The following is a 20,377-nucleotide window of genomic DNA, read 5'->3' as shown; positions in this document are numbered from 1 at the left end:
ATTTTTAAATGATACCAACGAACCTGCCTCCACCACTTCCACTGGAAGCTCATTCCACACCGCTACCACTCTCTGAGTAAAGAAGTTCCCCCTCATGTTACCCCTAAACTTCTGTCCTTAATTCTGAAGTCATGTCCTCTTGTTTGAATCTTCCCTTTTCTCAAAGGGAAAAGCTGATCCACATGAACTCTGTCTATCCCTCTCATCATTTTAAAGACCTCTATCATGTCCCCCCTTAACCTTCTGCGCTCCAAAGAATAAAGACCTAACTTATTCAACCTTTCTCTGTAACTTAGTTGTTGAAACCCAGGCAACATTCTAGTAAATCTCCTCAGTACTCTCTCTATTTTGGTCTCACCAATGCCTTGTACAATTTTAACATTACATCCCAGCTTCTATACTCAATTCTCTGATTTATAAAGGCTAACATACCAAAAGCTTTCTTTACCACCCTATCTATATGAGATTCCACCTTCAAGGAACTATGCACGGTTATTCCCAGATCCCTCTGTTCAACTGTATTCTTCAATTCCCTACCATTTACCATGTACATCCTATTTTGTTTTGTCCTGCCAAGGTGTAGCACCTCACATTTATCAGCATTAAACTCCATCTGCCATCTTTCAGCCCATTCTTCCAAATGGCCTAAATCACTCTGTAGACTTTGGATATTTAATGTTTAGTGTTTTCTGAGTATTTCGTAACTGTCACTGTATGTCATGTTGTTACTTGTGGGTAGAGCACCAAGGCAAATTCCTTGTATCTGAATACTTGCCCAATAAATTTACTTACTTACTTATGCCTACAATATTCTGTTGTGCTGCAGCAAGCTAGAATTTCATTGTCCTATCTGGGACACATGACAATAAACTCTCTTGACTCTTGACTAACATGTCGTGTTTGCTTTCCTTCTAACTTTTTTAATCTATCAACCTGATGATTCCGTCAACATTGGCTTCACACTATCAGAGATATCCTTTTGGCTTGTGCATCCACTTCTTGCACTGACTCTCTGTACAACTTAATATTAATCTGCCTTCTCATTCGAAAATGAAATATATATATATATATATATATATAAAATGGAAATGTGAACTCTGCATGACCTGCTTAGAACCTCCAGCATTTTTTGCTAGTACCCAGTACTAAACATAAGGCCAGGCCAATGCTATCCTACGCAATTCATGATCACTACTGAATCTTTATACCAGCCCTCGAACTATCCAATTAATGAAGCAAAAAATCTTTAGAACTATTTAGGTTTTTTTTTGAGCAAGCAACATCCTGAGTAACTTTGGAGATTACAAGATGGACATGAATGATGATCTTAAAAAGAATCAATCAGAGGCACCAGAATGTTGCCTGCAGAGGAGTGTTTGGGGATGATTTCAAAAGAGGGTGGAGAGAGAAATATGTTTGGAGAAAAACTCTCCTCCCATCACCAATTCTGCAATAATTTTGGCAATGTCATTCATACATCCTCATTTAATTGCAGGCCTGTCCCTTCATGGTAATCTCACCTTTTAACTATTAATTTTAAACCTTAAAGCTACTGGATGGGAACAATGAAGGGAATTTTTTCTTGGTGCTCTTTAGAAAAACCCCTTTAACCTAATTTGTTGGATAGGACAGTAGGTCCCAAAATGACTCAATAAGTACAACTAAGCTGTTTAATCAAGCACACATCAACCTTTCAGGGCAAATAACAAATAAATTGTAATTAAAGCATACTTCATTATTTGTTGAGCACATCCTTTCTCCTTCGCAAGCATCGCCATTTATTACCTGAAAATAAACTATTATCTGATTTTATCAATCTACTGACTAACTTATTCTGACCAGGGAGCTTAAATAATAATGTTTAAGAAGGAACTGCAGATGCTGGAAAAACGAAGGTAGACAAAAATGCTGGAGAAACTCAGCAGGTGAGGCAGCATCTATGGAGCGAAGGAAATAGGCAACGTTTCGGGGCGAAATCCTTCTTCAGACCCTTATCTAGCTTAAGTAATAAGACCACTTTTACAGACACAAACATGCATTAAATAAAAATCAGTTTATGAATTTTAAAACTCTCTGATAAAACGTCACCCTGAACCTGAAAATGAAATCTTAAATAACACTTGCAATTAAGTTCTAAAATAGCTTACTTATTAATTTCCCTGAATCATAAAGTATTCTACAATAATGATTCTCCAGAATGTTCATATTTCACCTAAACATCATCAAATTAGGTTACAGACAACAACTTAGGTTTAAGCAACACGTTCACTGACTTGGTTTGTTACTGCCAACCCCTTGTCATGTTTAATCAGCCAGTATTTCTACCTCTGCAGCAGCTCCGATGCCGTACTTTAAGCTTAAGTTTATTTTTGTCACGTACCGAGGTACAATGAAAAGCTTTGTTTTACACGCTATTCACACAATTCAGATAATACTATACACAAATACAATCAAGTCAAACTCAAGTAGAATTGGTAGAGCAAATGAAATGCAGAATGTGAGTTACTTCAGGCACAAGGAAACCTATGTTGTCTGTGACCTAATTTGAGGATGTTTCGGAGTTAGAGTTCCAAAGACTCACAACCTTCTAAGAGGAAAAAAATCTCCATCTAAAATATGTTTCTCCTTGATTATCCCATAAGAGGAACTATCTTGTCTACACAGGCGGCACAGCAGTGGAGTTGCTGCCTCACTGCGACGGAGGCCCGGTTTTGATCCCAACCTCTGGAGCTATCTGTGTGGAGTTGGCACATTCTTCCTGTGATTGTATGACTTTCCTCCGGGTGCTCCGGTTTCCTCCCATATCTTAAAGACACGAGTTGGTTAATTGGTTAAAATAGCCCCATATGTGTAAGGAATGGACGAGAAAGTGGGATAACATCAAACTAATGTCAGCAGGTGATCGATAGTCAGCATGGACTCAGCAGGCTGAAGGGCTTGTTCCTATGCTGTGTCACTAAGCCAAAACTAAACAAAATTACCACGTATAATGACAAAAAATCATATATTTCCTCCCCTCCCCCACCCCTCCCCAAAATGTAGCAAGATTCCTTTGTGGTGATTTGTCCTTTAATTTCGTCAGGCCACAATTGTTCTTGGGTCACAGCGAACTCACCATTATATCACCTTTAAGAAGTTGTGCTGGCTCTATCGAAATGCATATTCTGCTTTGGTTTTCAGCCCCAACATTGCTATAAAAAAATAACATGAAACAGGTTTTACTTATCATGCCCCAAGTGAACAGCAGCACTAAGGATGGAAAGTCAAATCTGGTTTACATTGTTAGAGTAAAACTCACTAGATGCCTGAAGTGTAGACTGGTTGCATTGCTTGGTAAATCTTTAAAAATGGGCGGCAAACTGCAAAATAACAATTATTAAGTGAGAATTCATAGCATTAAAATTTTTAAATATAGTTTCTGACGTGTCAAATGAAAATATTACATAGCTACGTTCATGTTTTTAATGAGTGATCAATAAAAAACACTGCTCTTCAAATTAGCCTCACAAAGGAAGGGTAGGGCAAGGTATAATTGTGGATAAAGCAGAATTTCGTATTACAACAGGAATTTTGCCTTGAATCTATAATTTTTTTAATATAATGAAGGGTCATTATAGTGAAATGGCACAGTTGGGAAGCTCCAACGATACAGAGGCTCGACCAGCCCCGACCTGGGGTCCGATCGCCCAGCGCGGGGAGCTGACATCCCTCCGATGCAGGAGCTGGTCGCCCCGATGCGGAGGGCCCAAACACCGCCGGCTACGCGAGTCAAGATTGTCACGTCAATAGAGGGCTCGGGGGCCCCCGACCGCGGGAGAGCATAGAAGGGAAGAGATTTGATTTTTTTTTCGCCTTCCATCACACTGAGGAATGTGGAGGAGTCACTGTGGTGGATGTTTATGTTAAAATGTATTTTGTGTGTTCCGTTGCTTTTTATTTGTATGACTAACTTGGCAAATTAAATTACTTGTACGTTGCAAAACATATTTGGCTAATAAAGTAGCATTGTGATTGTGATTGTTTGTGATTCTGCAATATGATAGGAAAGGAAGATGAAGAGTGGAGAAGGCAAGGTGGCGGCAGACGGGAACAATTAAGGCGGGGCAGAGGTGTGCATTGATGGGGATCCAATGGGAGGAGTGTGTGGGTAACTGGCCGAAGGAATAGGTGGGAGAAGGAAAATAAATGGGGTGATGGGAGCTGGGGAGTATTATGGGAAGAAGGGTGTACATGAGAGGACCAGGGCAGATAGGAAGAGAAAGAGGCAAAGGGAGAGCATATTTTCTGAAATTGGATAGTTCAATGTTCATTTCTTTGTTGCTGACAACCTAGGAGAAAAATGGGATTAGGTCCAGACTAAGTATCTTTGTCCATTGCTGCCTAACTTGTTGAGTTCTTCCAGCACTTTTTTTGCTGCTACTGATTCCAGGATCTGCAGTCCCTTGTGACTCCTTGAGAATGCTCTGTTGTTCAATAAGATCAATCAATAAAAACAAATCTTGGTCTCAACACAACGTTTCTGCACTCTCCCCATTACCCTTAACTCTTATGCAGTTCATATCTTGTGAATCTCCAGCAAACATAATAATAATAATGGATGGGCAAACATATACCCAATGACTCCATCTACAAAGATCTCTGGGAATGAAAATGTTAAGGTTCGTGACCCGCTGAGAAAAAAATCCCTCTGCACCCCGAATTTTATTGTGATCCCTGATTCTGAAAGTCCCTTCCCACCTGTCCTTGTTTCCCAAGTGGGCGGGGTCATTCTCTCAGCATCCACTCAGTCAGTCCTGCTTGGAATCTTATTCTTACCGTTAAAGTCACTTTTCGTTCTTCTAAAAGCCCTGGATACCCCTTATTAAGTCATTAAATTTTGTTGGATAAAATATAGTGGACGGCTAGAAAAAAAGCCATAACAAAAAAACCTCTACACTTCAAAGCATCCGAGATGGGACAGCGTTTAAAGAGAGAATTGGTGAGCTTAAGCATGTATCGATGGTGGGTGCTAATGGTCAGAATGTGAGAATAGTAACTTAGTTGGATACCAGAGGGATGGACAGACATTAGAACAAGTGTACAGGTGATCGATGGTCGGCGAGGACTTGGTGGACTTGTTTCTATGCTGTATCTCTAAACTAAACATGAACTAAACTAATAAAAATTATCTGCAGATGCTGGTTTATACCAAAGATAGACACAAAGTGCTGGAGTAACTCAGCGGATCAGGCAGCATCTCTGGAGAAAATGGATAGGTGACGATTCGGATCTGGACCCTTCTTCAGACAAAACTAAAATGCTTTAGTAGTGTTCAAAAAAATGATTGTTATTGTGTCCAGAATACTCTGCACGCCATCCTTTACACCTACACAAGACAGAAAATACCCAGCATAGGCGATCACCGCAGTCAGCCCAGACCCTCTCATTAGAGGTCAAATACATTCAGCGTAAGTCTGAGAACATATGTTAAATGAAGTCTTGCAGGAGCTGGAACCAATGTCAACTGTAAACAGAAGCTATATGGGGCTAAATTGTCAACTAGGCTTCCTATATCTACCACATATGTCCATGTACTATAGACATAGGGTGAGCAGGGGTGGAGGAAGTACAGCTGCTGTTCCCAGATCCCACACAGCTCTAAGGTGTACTGTGGGGAGGAACAAACAACCCTCCATGTTAAAAATGAAAATATTTCATGTGAGACTAAGATTCATGACCCAACTAGTTGGTGTAATATACCCAGGAAAGTGAGAGCAAGAAATTACACCCTTGCAAAAATTTTAGCGTTAAACAGGAATTGGTCCAGAACTTAGCACACTATTTCAGTTTTATGTGGACGAATTAGCCTTATAGGTTTTCAGCTTGTTAAAGTTAGCTGCATGGTAGCTTTAACTCGAGCATCTAGGATGTTTGCTGACATGAGGAACTGTAAATGCTAGAATCTTGAGCAAAATACAAAGTGCTGGAGGAACTCAGCGGGTCAGCTAGCATCTGTGGAGGGGATAGACAGGCAATATTTCATGTAACGACCCTTTCTCAGACACACCATTTGGGTCGGGACACTTCCTCAGGCTGAGAAAGAGGCTCGACCCAAACCATCGCCTGTCCATTCCCTCCACAGATGCTGCTTAACCCGCTGAGTTCCTCCAGCACTTTATGTTTTGCTCTAGTTTGCTAGTTTTAGTCATGGAAATATTTGCCATTAAAAATACATTTGCATTTAATGAATTAAAAAAATTACAATCATTTTATATTTTACTTTACAGAGCAGCATCCTAAAGGTAGTACTCTCTAGCTGATTCCCAGACAAACCAGTTTGAGAACCATCAAGATACAGCAGCCAGAATACAGCATGACTACAATTCTTAACAAGGCAATTTTGCAGCTTATGAACACCAAAGGAGGTTTATCTATACGAGCAATGGCCGTTATTTAGTCACTACATTTCTATATCTACATTCTTTGCTGACTTCAAAGAGTTACCTCCGCCAGTATCAAAACTGGGAATGCCATGCAAAATGACAAAGTGCAGAAACAATGGAGTGGCGTTCATTTTCACTGAACCAGACAGCAGACCATTTAAAAAATGGGCATACCTGAGGGGATAAACAGATTATAAAGTTAGTCCAATCTATGGTACTTATTACTTTGTTTAATCTTTTTCACTATTCAACAATGTACATTCATGTAATGTCATAAACTAAAAACATTGAGAGAACTGAGAGATGTGCGATGGAAGAAATCAGGGTAATTAAAAGCGAGATCCTGAGAGAGAAGCTCATTTCCAATTATAGGGGGCAGCTTTTGTAAATGTTAATATTGACCAAATTAAAGACACCATGAAATTGAGGATCCCTGCATTTGTCAGAATTGCTTAACCTTTGTCAGTGGAAAATTACAGGCTTTGGATGGCGCAATTAGTCTGAGCCTCAGTGATATGCAGGAAGGTGAAGGATCCAGGTGTTCTCCTCATTTCCCCTTAATTAATAAAATGTATAGAAACTCTGCAAACAAACTTAAATGCATTGATATAATTGGATTACTGCAAAAGCCTTGTATATATTGTAAATAATGTTGCTGGACAGTTACCCTGCTGTTTGTTGATTGGCCAAAGTGTTAAGCCCTGGCAGGGTTGTTTTGAATTCCAGGGTAAATGTTGTGTTATTCAAGTTAAGTTAGCTTCCTCTAGAAGCTTCTCCTAAAACAATGTAAGGGAGATTATGTTATTGGTCTGGGTAACTGTCAATAATGTATTGTTGTAATTAATGTTTGATTGGATTGTAAAGAGACCACCTCTCTGTAGTTTGGCCCCTCAAGGTTTGGGGACCTATAAAAGGCAGCTCCCACGAGGTCCTTTGTCGATCTTCTGGAAGAGCGCTTGGGACTGCTTGGCCTTTTGGAGTGTCTCTGAACGAGGCTGAAGGGCTTGGCCAGGCAGATACAAGGATCGAACCCGCGGTGGTTAGGTATCGTATAGGGTAATTTGCTGTTCTATCTAAAAATAAAGTTTAGTTGTTCCAGTGCTTGACTTTATTAACTGAACTAGACTGGGGGGAAGCTTATAGGAGCATATTTACATAAATAGGAGACCAATATGGGGCAACACTGGTCTCTGAAAACCAGGAGCTGTAGGAATCTAGAACAAAAGCAAAAAATTGAAAGAATTCAGCATGGTAAGTGGCATCTGCGGAGGCAGAAGGTGTAGGTCGAAGTTTTAGGTCAAGACCCTGAATTAGGACTGAGAGGAACCAGGAATGATCACCAGTGTGCAGTATGGGGGTAAGAGGCTGATAGATGGAACCAGATGAAGATGGAATTATAGATGAATGGAATAGGGACCAGGGGATGAATAAAGAGGGGGGGGGGGGGGGACTAGATGGATATGGGAGTGTTTGTGAGGAGAACACCAGAGGTGTGAGTTATCTGATGTTGGAAAGTTCAAGTTCAGAGCATTGTGTTGTAGGCTACCTGAATGGAATATGAGGTGTTGTTCTTCTAAGTCATATTTGGCCTCTCCATAGCAATGCAGAAGACAGAGGACGGACAGGCAGGTGGGAGAATGGGTAGGAGAAATAAAATGGCATATTGCTGGAAGCTAGAGATGGCCATTGTGGACAGAGCACAGGTGCTCCACAAAATAGCCCCCTATTCTATACTTTAGATCCCTGGATGGTTGTGGAGTGAGGAAGGTGAAGGGCCAGGTGTTACGTCTTTCAGTTTCAATGGTATGTGACAGGTGGGAAGGAGGGGAGAGATGAGTGGATGGGGGACTGCCAGAGAAAGTGGTCTGTGCAGTAAGCCAAAAGTTAGGGTGAGGGGAAGAGAGGAGGATGTGACTGTAAATAATATATATTTACAATATATATTAATGATTTGGACGAGGGAATTGAATGCAACATCTCCAAGTTTGCGGATGACACGAAGCTGGGGGGCAGTGTTAGCTGTGAGGAGGATGCTAGGAGGCTGCAAGGTGACTTGGATAGGTTGGGTGAGTGGGCAAATGCATGGCAGATGCAGTATAATGTGGATAAATGTGAGGTTATCCACTTTGGTGGCAAAAACAGGAAAGTAGACTATTATCTAAATGGTGGCCGATTAGGAAAAGGGGAGATGCAACGAGACCTGGGTGTCATGGTACACCAGTCATTGAAAGTAGGCATGCAGGTGCAGCAGGCAGTGAAGAAAGCGAATGGTATGTTAGCATTCATAGCAAAAGGATTTGAGTATAGGAGCAGGGAGATTCCATTGCAGTTGTACAGGGTCTTGGTGACACCACACCTGGAGTATTGCGTGCAGATTTGGTATCCTAATCTGAGGAAAGACATTCTTGCCATAGATGGAGTACAGAGAAGGTTCACCAGACTGATTCCTGGGACGTCAGGACTTTCATATGAAGAAAGACTGGATAGACTCGGCTTGTACTCGCTAGAATTTAGAAAATTGAGGGGGGATCTTGTAGAAACGTACAAAATTCTTAAGGGGTTGGACAGGCTAGATGCAGGAAGATTGTTCCCGATGTTGGGGAAGTCCAGAACAAGGGGTCACAGTTTAAGGATAAGGGGGAAGTCTTTTAGGACCGAGATGAGAAAAAAAAATTTCACACAGAGAGTGATGAATCTCTGGAATTCTCTGCCACAGAAGGTAGTTGAGGCCAGTTCATTGGCTATATTTAAGAGGGAGTTAGATGTGGCCCTTGAAGCTAAGGGGATCAGGGGGTATGGAGAGAAGGCAGGTACGGGATACTGAGTTGGATGATCAGCAATGGCCTACTCCTGCACCTAATTTCTATGTGTTCATGTTTCTATGGTGGTGGAATCATGTTGGAGCTGGTGGAAATGGCAGAGGATAATGTATCGGATGTGGAGGCAATATATTAGTTAGTGAAAGGTGGGGATCAAAGGAACTCAATTGCTGTAATGCCTGCTGAGAGATGGGGTGAGACAAGATGTACATGAAATGGAGGAAACGTGTGTGAGGGCTCAGTCAACTATGGCAGAGGGGAAGTCACATTTCAGGGGGTCATTTCAGAAGCTTCCTTGTGTGGCTTCGGGAAGTAGAAATCCATTTCTGCATTAGATCCAGGCTTCTTCCTATTTATTTTATCATCCTCAGGACAGGGCAAGTAAGCGAATGTTCCATTGTTGTCGAGGTTTAGCAAGTGGACCATGCAGCCAATGTTTTTTCCACTTACTAACATGAAAGCTCAAACTTCATGGATGGGAATCTGTAGTTAATACTTTACTTTCATACTTAAATCAAATACCAAGTAAAGGTTTTGGCTTTTTTCAATCCTCCAATTTCCTTTTGATGGGAATTCAGCATTTTAGGTTCGAAGTTGTTACAAAGTCAACTATGTGTCAAATGGTGCTCACAACAGACATGATTAACACCTGCCGCCATTGAGAAGTTATTCCAAATTTTTGGGGTGTTCAGATTTGTTTAGTGTACTTCCAAAATCGACATATTTCTCAACTGAACAGTACTTTCCTAACAAGCTATGGTTTACTTAAATTTGCTTGTTCTCCACCCAAAATCAACTCAACATACAAACGCTTCAGTGTGTTGTGATTAGATACCATTGAACCAATTTAATAGACTGCTTCTATAACTGTGACACAAAGAGAAATGGCAGCTCTCAAATGAAATTTCCAACAATACAATCCATTATTAACCTTGTTTCCAAAATCTCTATTCTTCAAGTATTCATGGATCCTGTGAGCACTTTCAACCTTTCACTTATAACTGATTGTTTGCTTTGCATACAAAACAGCAACAAAACGTTCTAACAGCTTTTTAAGAACATTTACCAAAGGAAAAGATTTAAATGGAGTGTTAGTCAGGAAACGATGGCTGCACATGGGAATTTTCCATTATTGGAAATTGAAAACCTGAATGAAACAACACTTGGACTCAGGCAGTTAAAATGCATTTCATTGTCTCCTTGCCTTGAATGTTCAATCGTGACAGGCTCTAAGAAGAGGAAAGTATCAATGATGGCCTGTCAGCCTCAGTCATTCATGAGGTCACAGAGGCCACAGATTCTTCCTGTGCATCTCCAGATAAGCCAGGAGTCAATGTGTTCTAGAAATTAGCAGTGCTAGACAGGCAACAGTTGAACCTTTTTGCTACACCGTCCTTTGCTAACTACTGATTTACTGCTGATGGATTCCAGTGCAATAAAGAAAAGTTGTAAGATTAGTTTAGGTCAACCGGCGCCTATCTTATGAAGGCTTCAGGGAATGCGGACACACGTTAGAAATATGTTCCAGGTCACAAAGCATGAATCCAAGATACGTTTGCAACTTTTAAGAAGTTGATTACATGTTTTTTAAATCTCACAGTTTAAAAATAAAAATATAATCTCAGCGTATGTCCATTGAAAACAATCCTTAAGATTTATGTTGGTTTAGAAGTAGCATGATTATGTTCAAAGAATCAAATTTTCTCTGAGAAAAAGCACAATGCTAAGAGTATCTTTCTCTCATGTACTGCCAGGTAGGTTATCCTTTGAAGTAGCTACAGTTCGTTATAGATTGTTCATGTACTGGGTAGTTTAGAAAAATAAAAACTGCAGTGCCAATTTAAAGGAGTTGTTCCTCAGCCCAGATGGTGCTAAACAGTCATCCTTAAATTACAAAGGCAGCATGCAGACTGCCAGAAGATCATTTTCGGTACAGCCGACACTAATGCACAGATCACTGCCAAATGCTCAGAGGGAGTAGTTGTCCTACAGCTCAAGATCAGTGCTCCAAACAAGACTGTTTTAACTGGCATTAATATGTTCCAACTGCAGGAGACTTGTGTGATATGAGTTTAGTAAACTTCACCCAGAGGACACTTGGCACATCAAGAACCTGTCATTTATCCCAGTTTCTCGTAGCTTCAACATCATAAAAGTATCTACATTTTCCAATGTAACTGTTAAGATATTCACATTAATATCCAACTCCATTTGTATTTCACATTCACATGACAGAAGAATTTCTGTTACACAAGGAAGCTGAGATGCGAGGTGCTGAGAATTTCCTTGAGTTGTGCCAAACATGGCACATGATTGCAATAACACAAACCTATATATACGTCTGCTGACATTTTCACATCAGTGACAGTGAAATGCTATATTTGTGAAGAGGTTGTTAAAGCTGATTTTGCACCTATGGCAAAACTCTATGCTTCCACTTGTACTCGTCATGACACTGCTTAACACGTTTCACTTCCTTTTTCCAGCTGATCTAAAATGATCCACCCATTAACAAGGAAAGCAAACTTTAGGAACTACTTTATCATCAGTAGTTGACTATTTATTTACTTCATCCCATACAATCACATAAAGTCATGCAGCATGGAAACAGTCCCTTCGGCCCACTCGTCCATCCTGAGCAAGGTGTCCCACTGGACAAAGTCCCATTTGCCAACACCTGGCCCGTATCCCTCCAAACCCTTCCTATCCATGTACCTGTCCAAATGTCTGTTGTATATTGTTATTGTTCCTGTCTCAATTGCTTCCATACACCCACCACCCTCTGTGTAATAGGATTGCCCGAAACGTTCCTATTAAATCCTTCTCCTCCCAACTTAAACATTTGCCCACTTGATCTTAATTCGTACATATGTAAAACACACTGCTGACTGACATACTAAATGTTGAAAAAGTAATGCAATACAAAAATATCATACAGCATTTTATTCATGCTTTAAAAATTGTCACTTAAAACAATGTTACCAACACTGTTCGTTTAAAAATATATAGAGCTGAAATTTCATGGCCATGCATTCAGTCCCAGAGCAGACTATCACCTTTGGCCGTGATTGATTTTAACTGTGGTAGCAAAGGAATGTCACAACTGGTCGACATTGCATAGTGCTGGAGGGGGTGAGGAGGTGTGGTGGTGGGAGAGAGTGGGGTAGAAGCCCTCGGTCTTTACCCTTTTGCAGTGTTTTTATTCAAGCAGTGTCAACTATCAACTTCAGCCCTTGGCACTCCCTTAACTGAACAGATTTCCAAAAACGACCTGTGCCCAAAAAGAGCCTTTGAGAACCCTAGGTTTCAGAGAATTGAAAAAAAATATACAGGAGAGTAGGGAATATAATTAAACAAACTAGAGATAATATTTCCCTGGCTCGACTTTTAAACTTTACCTTGAAAGAGTTTGCTTAACACTTTTAATGGTCAGGATCAACATCTCGTTTTGCCGCATAAATATCAGGAATGTTTACACTGCACGACTACCATACTTCCTTTGAGAACTATTCCTTCTTGTTGTTCTCATGCACTGGATTAGATGAAGAAAAACTGGTGCTAAATAGTCCTTTCTTTCCTGCAGCAGATTGTGCACAATTCAGTCAACGCAGTTAGGGTCTAATTTGGGATTATGCTGGTATGCATGAATCCAAGGTGAACATTTTGTCTCCAACACACTTATAATACTTCTAACAACTTTTCTTGATACACGTTCTTCTGTAAGCATAAAAACAAGCGAACACTATAGTAGACAATTCACCCAAAGTCATTTCTGTTGCTTCTCACTAATCTCCAGATGTATGCAATTACTATGTATTGAAAATCTACTTAACGGGGATTAAGATAAAATCTTAAAACCAAAAATGTAGATTTATTTACACAATAAACAATATCAGATCTTTAAAAACAAAATTGGAAAGTTAATTATTTAATCATAATGTATTTTCTATCTGCAGAGATTAACTATCCTGGCTGCTCAGCACTCTGTTGCATTAATTCTAAATTTAAGAAGTTTTAAAATTGTGTTCTTCATCTCCAATTAAGGGATTTTCAAGATGTCATGACAACATTAATTTCTTTGCTCATACCACTGGCAAATCAATAATGAATAAAAAGAACCCAAGTGAGATCAAATAAGACAACTGTGCAGACTCACCGTTTCTGTGATGGTTGCATTAAGGCAGAAACTTTATCATCGTAGAATTTCTTCATTGCAAACCTGTCAAGGGCTTGATCAGCACTGCAACGATAAACAGTTCCGATGAGTGAATATTAAGCATCAACAGCTGGCAATGCTAATTCTTAAATGGGAAACACATTTTTAAAGTCTGTTCAGAGAGGCTGTTCAGACAGAAATGAGAAAACGATAAGTTAATCAGTGAAAGTTATGCTGATTATGAAATGGGACGGTATGCAACATTGTTAAGTAGCTTCTGTTGTGCAGCAGAGGCAATGTTACATTTTATACATCAGCAAAATATTGTACACAATGGAAACAATAACTTCTGGAAATACTCAGCGGGTCAAATAACAGGACGAAAAAAGAGAATTAACATTTCAGTTTGATGATTTTCTTTATCAGAATTGTTCTGATGTAAGATCATTGAGCTGAAACATTGACTCTTTCTTTCATCTCATGTGCTGCCTCAGTATTTCCACCAATTTCTGTTTGTTACCAAGTATCTTTTAATATTCATTTCATGGGATGCAGATTTTATTGGCAGTCAGCAATTACTGGTCATTCCGAGTCAGTAAAGGGAATATATCTTTCAAATAAGAAACTAAGATAAGCACATAAAATAGTATAGCACAGGACCAGGCCCTTCAGAACACCATGAATTCTACAAATCAACAAGAAAACATGGAGTTCTCCCAATCAACGACTGTGCAAACTTTAGCAAAGTGCATCAATCAATTTCAGCTATTACCTTGCAGATATATTGGTGAAGTGCATATACGATGATATAACCACTCCTATTCTTCCTTTACCTCCCTGGAGAAAGAAAATGAAACAAGTGAAATCAAGTATCTGAGTAGCACCTTTAAGGTGTCCACGAGGAAAGACCCGTGTCCAGCGTTCATCATATGAAAAATGTTTACAAGATTAGTGAGGCGTGCACAACATAAGGAAGAATATTAAGGAAAAACACAAAATGCTGAAGTAACTCAGGGGGTCAAACATCACTGATGGAGAACATGAATAGGTGACATTTTGTTGATCAAGAACCTTCACTGCAAGACTATGATGAGTACAGTCATCATTATTAAAGTTGTTATTACAGAAATATAGTTAAATGATGCATGAGGATTTAATTTGCCGTAATATGAATGTTAATTTCTGGTGGAGTTAATTTGTTTTTATGGAGGTAAGTTTATGTAAGAATTTGAATAATTAAGATATCCGGGGGAAGGACCCGGACTGGGGACCGCCATGAGGGGGAGGAAGAACAAAGTGGGACCTCTAACTTTGTCAGTGCCCTATATGTGGTGACTAATTGCATACCTTCGGTAAGCAAGCAAAGAATTTCACTGTGACTTGTCACATGTGACAATAAAGTTTTCATTCATTCATTCATTCATTCATTCATTCATTCATTCATTCATTCATTCATTCATTCATTCGTTCATTCATTCATTCATTCATTCATTCATTCATTCATTCGCAAGCCTGGATATACATTAAAACAAATAACACGGAGATTATAATGCTCACTTAATAGAGCAATATTAAATGTTAAATAGGACTGAAAATCCCAAAGCCTTCATTTAACTAGAAGACAATCTGAATAAAATAGTTCTTGGTCCACATTGTGTGAAGTTAGATTATTACGACACTTTTGGGATGGGTTCAGTTCATGAGATTTGGCTCCAAATCTATGTTAAAACAGAACAACCTAGACTAGTAGCATTGACTAGTTTCTGAACCTGACCCTTTTCCCATCTCAAAAGAAGAACTGTGTCATGGAAGGTAGGATTAGTTTTTGTACTAGTTTGCTTGCAGCAAAGAGAGGAAATGTGGGGGCTTACTCCTCTTCTCTTCTGAGGTATCGGCAATTGATGGATTCGAGTTGTCACCACCTCAACCATTTATTCTTCATGAGTGAAATGACAGCGAAAGTCTGCAGGTTATTTGGACACTTATGTTATTACAGTAGAAGCTGCATTCTTGAATGGCTTTATATCAATACTAATACCCAGCAATGGTTACAATCTAAAGGGAGATTAATGGTTGATGTTCCATACCATTCCTTGATTGAAGACAATTGAGATCAGTAAATAATTTTGGAATGACCAAACATCCAGAACCTATAACCTTTGCCACTATTTCCAACCATTTGTCAACCACCCCATCTCATGTGTATCCACCTATCACTCACCAGGATATGCCCTCATCCCCAGCACTGTATTCCAGCATTGCCCCCTTTACTCAATCAGACTGGGTTCCCACCCCGTGTTGTCAGCTCATTTCCCTCCACAGATGCTGCCTGAACCGCTGAGTTCCTTCGCTCAAGTTTCCAGCATTTGCAGTCTCTTACGTATCGAGATATACTTGTCGACAGAGTAGCAAAGAAGCCCTTCCAAGATTTTTTAATGTAAGTTTACTGCCTACCCTTGTAAATAAAATGTTGCAATATAAAATTCTGAACTAAACATACAATTAAACCATGTTTCCTATTTTTAAACCCTCTGCATTACATTCACAGTATAGTCAACTATTCAAAGTGGTTGCTGACCACAAAGTAGGACTATTTGGAAATACTGTAAATCTGAAATGAAGCAAAAAAACGATAGAAACACTTAACCTTCCAGTTTGATGAAATTTAAACATTTACTGAAATGATGCAGCTTTATTTTGCTATTTTATTTTGATAGGTCACTGAATCTGCCTATTATTTAACTGCAAATATTTCAGAAGAGTGAGTGGACTCGGATCACTGAGCCAGGACCTCCATTTTGCCTGTGGGCAGGTTATTATAACTCTATGGCTTTATTCCACCTAGCTACAGATTGATCTGGTTTTAGAAATATCATGTCGGCAAAACTATGACATCTGCCACTGTTGCTCATACATCAGAGAGTAAAGAGACACCAGAATAGCTTGATTCAGAACATACTCGATTCTTCTTGATTAAGTTTATACTGTTGCAACATTTTATAATTTTGATGTATCGTACAAATAAAATATTTCCAGTTCTATACTGGCGGCACAGTTGCACAATTAGAATTGCTGCCTCATAGCTCCCGTGGTATTGGATTGTTTTATTCTTGTCAGGTAGATGCAGTGAAACACTTTGTTTGTATGCTATGCAATCAAATTATCCAACACATAAGTACAATCATGCCATACATAAGCACAACATGTACAGTGCCCTCCATAATGTTTGGGCCATAGACCCATCATTGATTTATTTGCCTCTGTATTCCACAATTTGAGATTTGTAGTTGAAAAAAATCACGTGGTTAAAGTGCATATTGTCAGATTTTAATAAAGGCCATTTTTATACATGGCCTAACTAGTGGGTTGCATCTTGCAGTGTTGCCTCTGTATTTCTGTTCATGAAGTCTTCTGTGGACAGTGGTCATTGACAAATCCACATCTGAAGAGTGTTTCTGATGTCGGGCAGGTGTTTGGGGATGTTTCTTTATTATAGAGATAATTCTTCTGTCATCAACTGTGGAGGTCTTCCTTGGTCTGCCAGTCCCCTTGCGATTAGTAAGTTCACCAGTGCTCTCTTTCTTCTCAATGATATTCCAAACAGTTGATTTTGGTAAGCCTAAGTTTTGGCTGATGTATCTAACAGTTTTATTATTGTTTCTCAGACTCATAATGGCTTATTTGACTTTCATTGGCTCAACTTGGTCCTCATGTTGAACTTTTTCCTTTTTTTCCCTTTTTTTTATTTATTAGAAGTGAGTACAATGCATTGGTACAAAAATTATGCTAACATATACATTCTCTGTACAACTTTACTTTTTTTTTAAGAGAGAAGTGAGAAAAGATAGAAGAAAGAAGGTTGTGAAAAGTGAAGAATAGACCAGTGAACGTGAGTGAAAAACAGATAAGAAAAAGTGAAAGAGAAGGAATAAGTGAAGAAGGAAAGCAGGAGGGAGATTATTCTATCGCCACAATGAGATGATTTTTTAAATATTCTAAATCATCTTTCACCCATACCTGAAACTTTTAGTTTTCATGATACTATGTCACCACATGAATCCAAGAAATCAATAAATGGTGACCAACTCCTTAAGAATTGGTCTTGATTGTCTATTAGGAGTCTCATTTCTTCCAAATGTGCTGTGTCCAGCATATTACTGATCCACATTTTAAATGTTGGTGTATTAGCATTTTTCCAAAATTTAAGTATGTTTTTTTGCTGTTATTAACCCATAATTGAAAAATGAGTTTTGGTGTGTATTTAATTTGTTCCCATCTCCACTTACTCCAAATATAATCATTTCAGTATTAGGTTCCATTTTTGTCTTAAATAGTTTTGAGAATATATCAAATATGTCACACCAAAATTTATAAAGTTTTGTACAAGAGACAAATGAGTGCGTAATATTGGCATTTTGAGAAAGACATTTATCACAAATGGGAGAAATATTTGGATAAAATTTATTCAACCTAGTTTTGGAATAATATAATCTATGTAATATTTTAAATTGAATTAAATTATGTCTAGCGTTGATCGAACATTTATGTATATGTATCAAATATTTTTCCCATGTTTCTTTTGAGATTTTTATCATTAATTATTTTTCCCAGTCTTTTCTAATTGCCTCTGTTGATGGTAATTCTATGTTTAAAATACTGTTATACAAGTATAATATTAATTTTTTTGACTCCGCCTTGATATTCATTACTTCTTCCAGTGGGTCTAAAATTATACTTTGGAATCTCACCTACCTTTTTAATTCCCACTTTTTCCCATTGTTTATATGTTTTATCCATACCAGATGGTTTAAATACTGGGTTATTCACTATTGGTGTTAGCACTGATAAATTTCTTAATTTTAAAGTTAATTTTATTTGTTTCCAGATTCGTATTGTATTTTGTATAATTGGATTCTTCTTATATAACATATTATTCAGCTTTATTGGGGAAAAGATGATCGTTCCTAGATCGTAGGGGGCGCAATCCTCTTTCTCCAATCTTATCCATTCCAACTGTTGAGCAGCACTGTCCAACCAATAAATTATATTCTTAATATGTACTGCCCAATAATAGTATAGAAAATTAGATAGTGCAAACCCCCCCCACCTCTTTGGGTTTGCACAAATTATTTATTTTAATTCTATGTGCTTTATAATCCCAAATAAAATTAAAAATATTCGAGTCTAATTTTAAAAAAAAGTGTTTTGGTATATATATCGGTATAGATTGGAATAAATATAGTATTTGTGGTAGCACTATCATTTTTATAGCGTTTATTCTGCCAATTAGTCATAGTGGGAGCATTCTCCAAAATTTAATCAGGGAATCAAATTTATTTAATAATGGTATAAAATTAGCGTTAAATAACCATATAACAATTACAGCACGGAAACAGGCCATCTCGGCCCTACAAGTCCGTGCCGAACAACTTTTTCCCCTTAGTCCCACCTGCCTGCACTCATACCATAACCCTCCATTCCCTTCTCATCCATATGCCTATCCAATTTATTTTTAAATGATACCAACGAACCTGCCGCCACCACTTCCACTGGAAGCTCATTCCACACCGCTACCACTCTCTGAGTAAAGAAGTTCCCCCTCATGTTACCCCTAAACTTCTGTCCCTTAATTCTGAAGTCATGTCCTCTTGTTTGAATCTTCCCTATTCTCAAAGGGAAAAGCTTGATCACATCAACTCTGTCTATCCCTCTCATCAACTTTATCAAGTCCCCCCTTAACCTTCTGCGCTCCAGAGAATAAAGACCTAACTTATTCAACCTATCTCTGTAACTTAGTTGTTGAAACCCAGGCAACATTCTAGTAAATCTCCTCTGTACTCTCTCTATTTTGTTAATGATTTATATCTTCTAGTAACTTGAATACCCAGATACTTAAATTTTTCCGTTGCAATTTTAAATGGAAATTTTAATAGGTGATTCGCTTTCTGGAGTTTTAGTGACATAATTTCACTTTTATTCCAATTCATTCTATAACCGGAGAAAGAGCCAAATTCCTCTATTAGATTTAATAGATTCGGGATGCTCGCTTGGGAGTTTGTAATATATAAAAGTATATCATCTGCATATAGTGATATTTTATTACTAGTATCCTTAGTATTATATCCCTAAATATCCGGATGCCTTCTTATCCTTTCAGCAAGCGGCTCTATCATAAGTGCAAATAGCAGGGGTGATAAAACACAGCCCTACCTATTGCCCCTCGATAATTGAAATTTAACCCATCTGATAAAATTCTCTCCCATATTAAATTTTTGGAGTACTTTGTATAAACACTGCCATTCTAGGTCCTCATGTTGATAAACAGCAATAAAAGTTTCCAAAGGTGATGGGAAAGACTGGAGGAAAGACTAGGTGCTGTGAGCCCTCTTATACCTTCAATAAGGAGACATTTAAACACACCTGAGCAATTACAAACACCTGTGAAGCCATGTGTCCCAAACATTATGGTGCCCTGAAATGGGGGAACTATGTATAAACACAGCTGTAAGTTCTACATGGTGATAGTAGTAGCATAATGAAGTCTGGTGTGTAGACACATCCTATCTGCTCATGTTCAAACAAATGCCTCAAAACTCTTTGGCCAACGGTTCATCCCAAACATACTGCTACAGCAACAAAGGAGTTTTTCAAACCTAAAAAATTGTCAATTCTTGAGTGGCCAAGACACTCACCCGATCTGAACCTAATTGAACATGCCTTTAATATGCTGAAGAGAAAACTGAAGGGGACTAGCTCCCAAAACAAAAAGATGGTGCAATACAGGCCTGGCAGAGCATCGCAGAGCATCACAGAGTAGACACCCAGCAACTGGTGGTGTCCATGATTCGCAGACTCCAAGCAGTCATTGCATGCAAAGGATATGCAACAAAATACTAAACATGACTATTTTCATTTACATGACATTGCTGTGTCCCAAACATTATGGTACCCTGAAATGGGGGGGACTATGTCTAAACACT

The 20,377-nt window shown here is 38.7% G+C and overlaps 1 protein-coding gene across 10 annotated transcripts in view; it reads right to left on the bottom strand.

Moving 5' to 3' along the window:
* Positions 1 to 20,377, bottom strand: part of tns3 (tensin 3) — a 453,833-nt gene that overhangs the window by 101,580 nt on the left and 331,876 nt on the right. For all 10 annotated transcript variants that reach the window (XM_033050098.1, XM_033050105.1, XM_033050119.1 and 7 more), the window contains 5 exons: positions 14,170 to 14,234; positions 13,398 to 13,481; positions 6,484 to 6,596; positions 3,299 to 3,359; positions 3,116 to 3,191 (listed from right to left, as the gene is read on the bottom strand). In XM_033050098.1, the coding sequence (XP_032905989.1) occupies positions 3,116 to 3,191; positions 3,299 to 3,359; positions 6,484 to 6,596; positions 13,398 to 13,481; positions 14,170 to 14,234 (399 nt within the window). The remainder of the gene's footprint in view (positions 1 to 3,115; positions 3,192 to 3,298; positions 3,360 to 6,483; positions 6,597 to 13,397; positions 13,482 to 14,169; positions 14,235 to 20,377) is intronic.

This window comes from Amblyraja radiata, chromosome 2, assembly GCF_010909765.2.
Source record: "Amblyraja radiata isolate CabotCenter1 chromosome 2, sAmbRad1.1.pri, whole genome shotgun sequence".
Classification (NCBI taxonomy): domain Eukaryota; kingdom Metazoa; phylum Chordata; class Chondrichthyes; order Rajiformes; family Rajidae; genus Amblyraja; species Amblyraja radiata.
The sequence above is the reverse complement of the archived record's forward strand: the minus strand, read 5'-3'. Positions and strand labels throughout refer to the sequence as shown.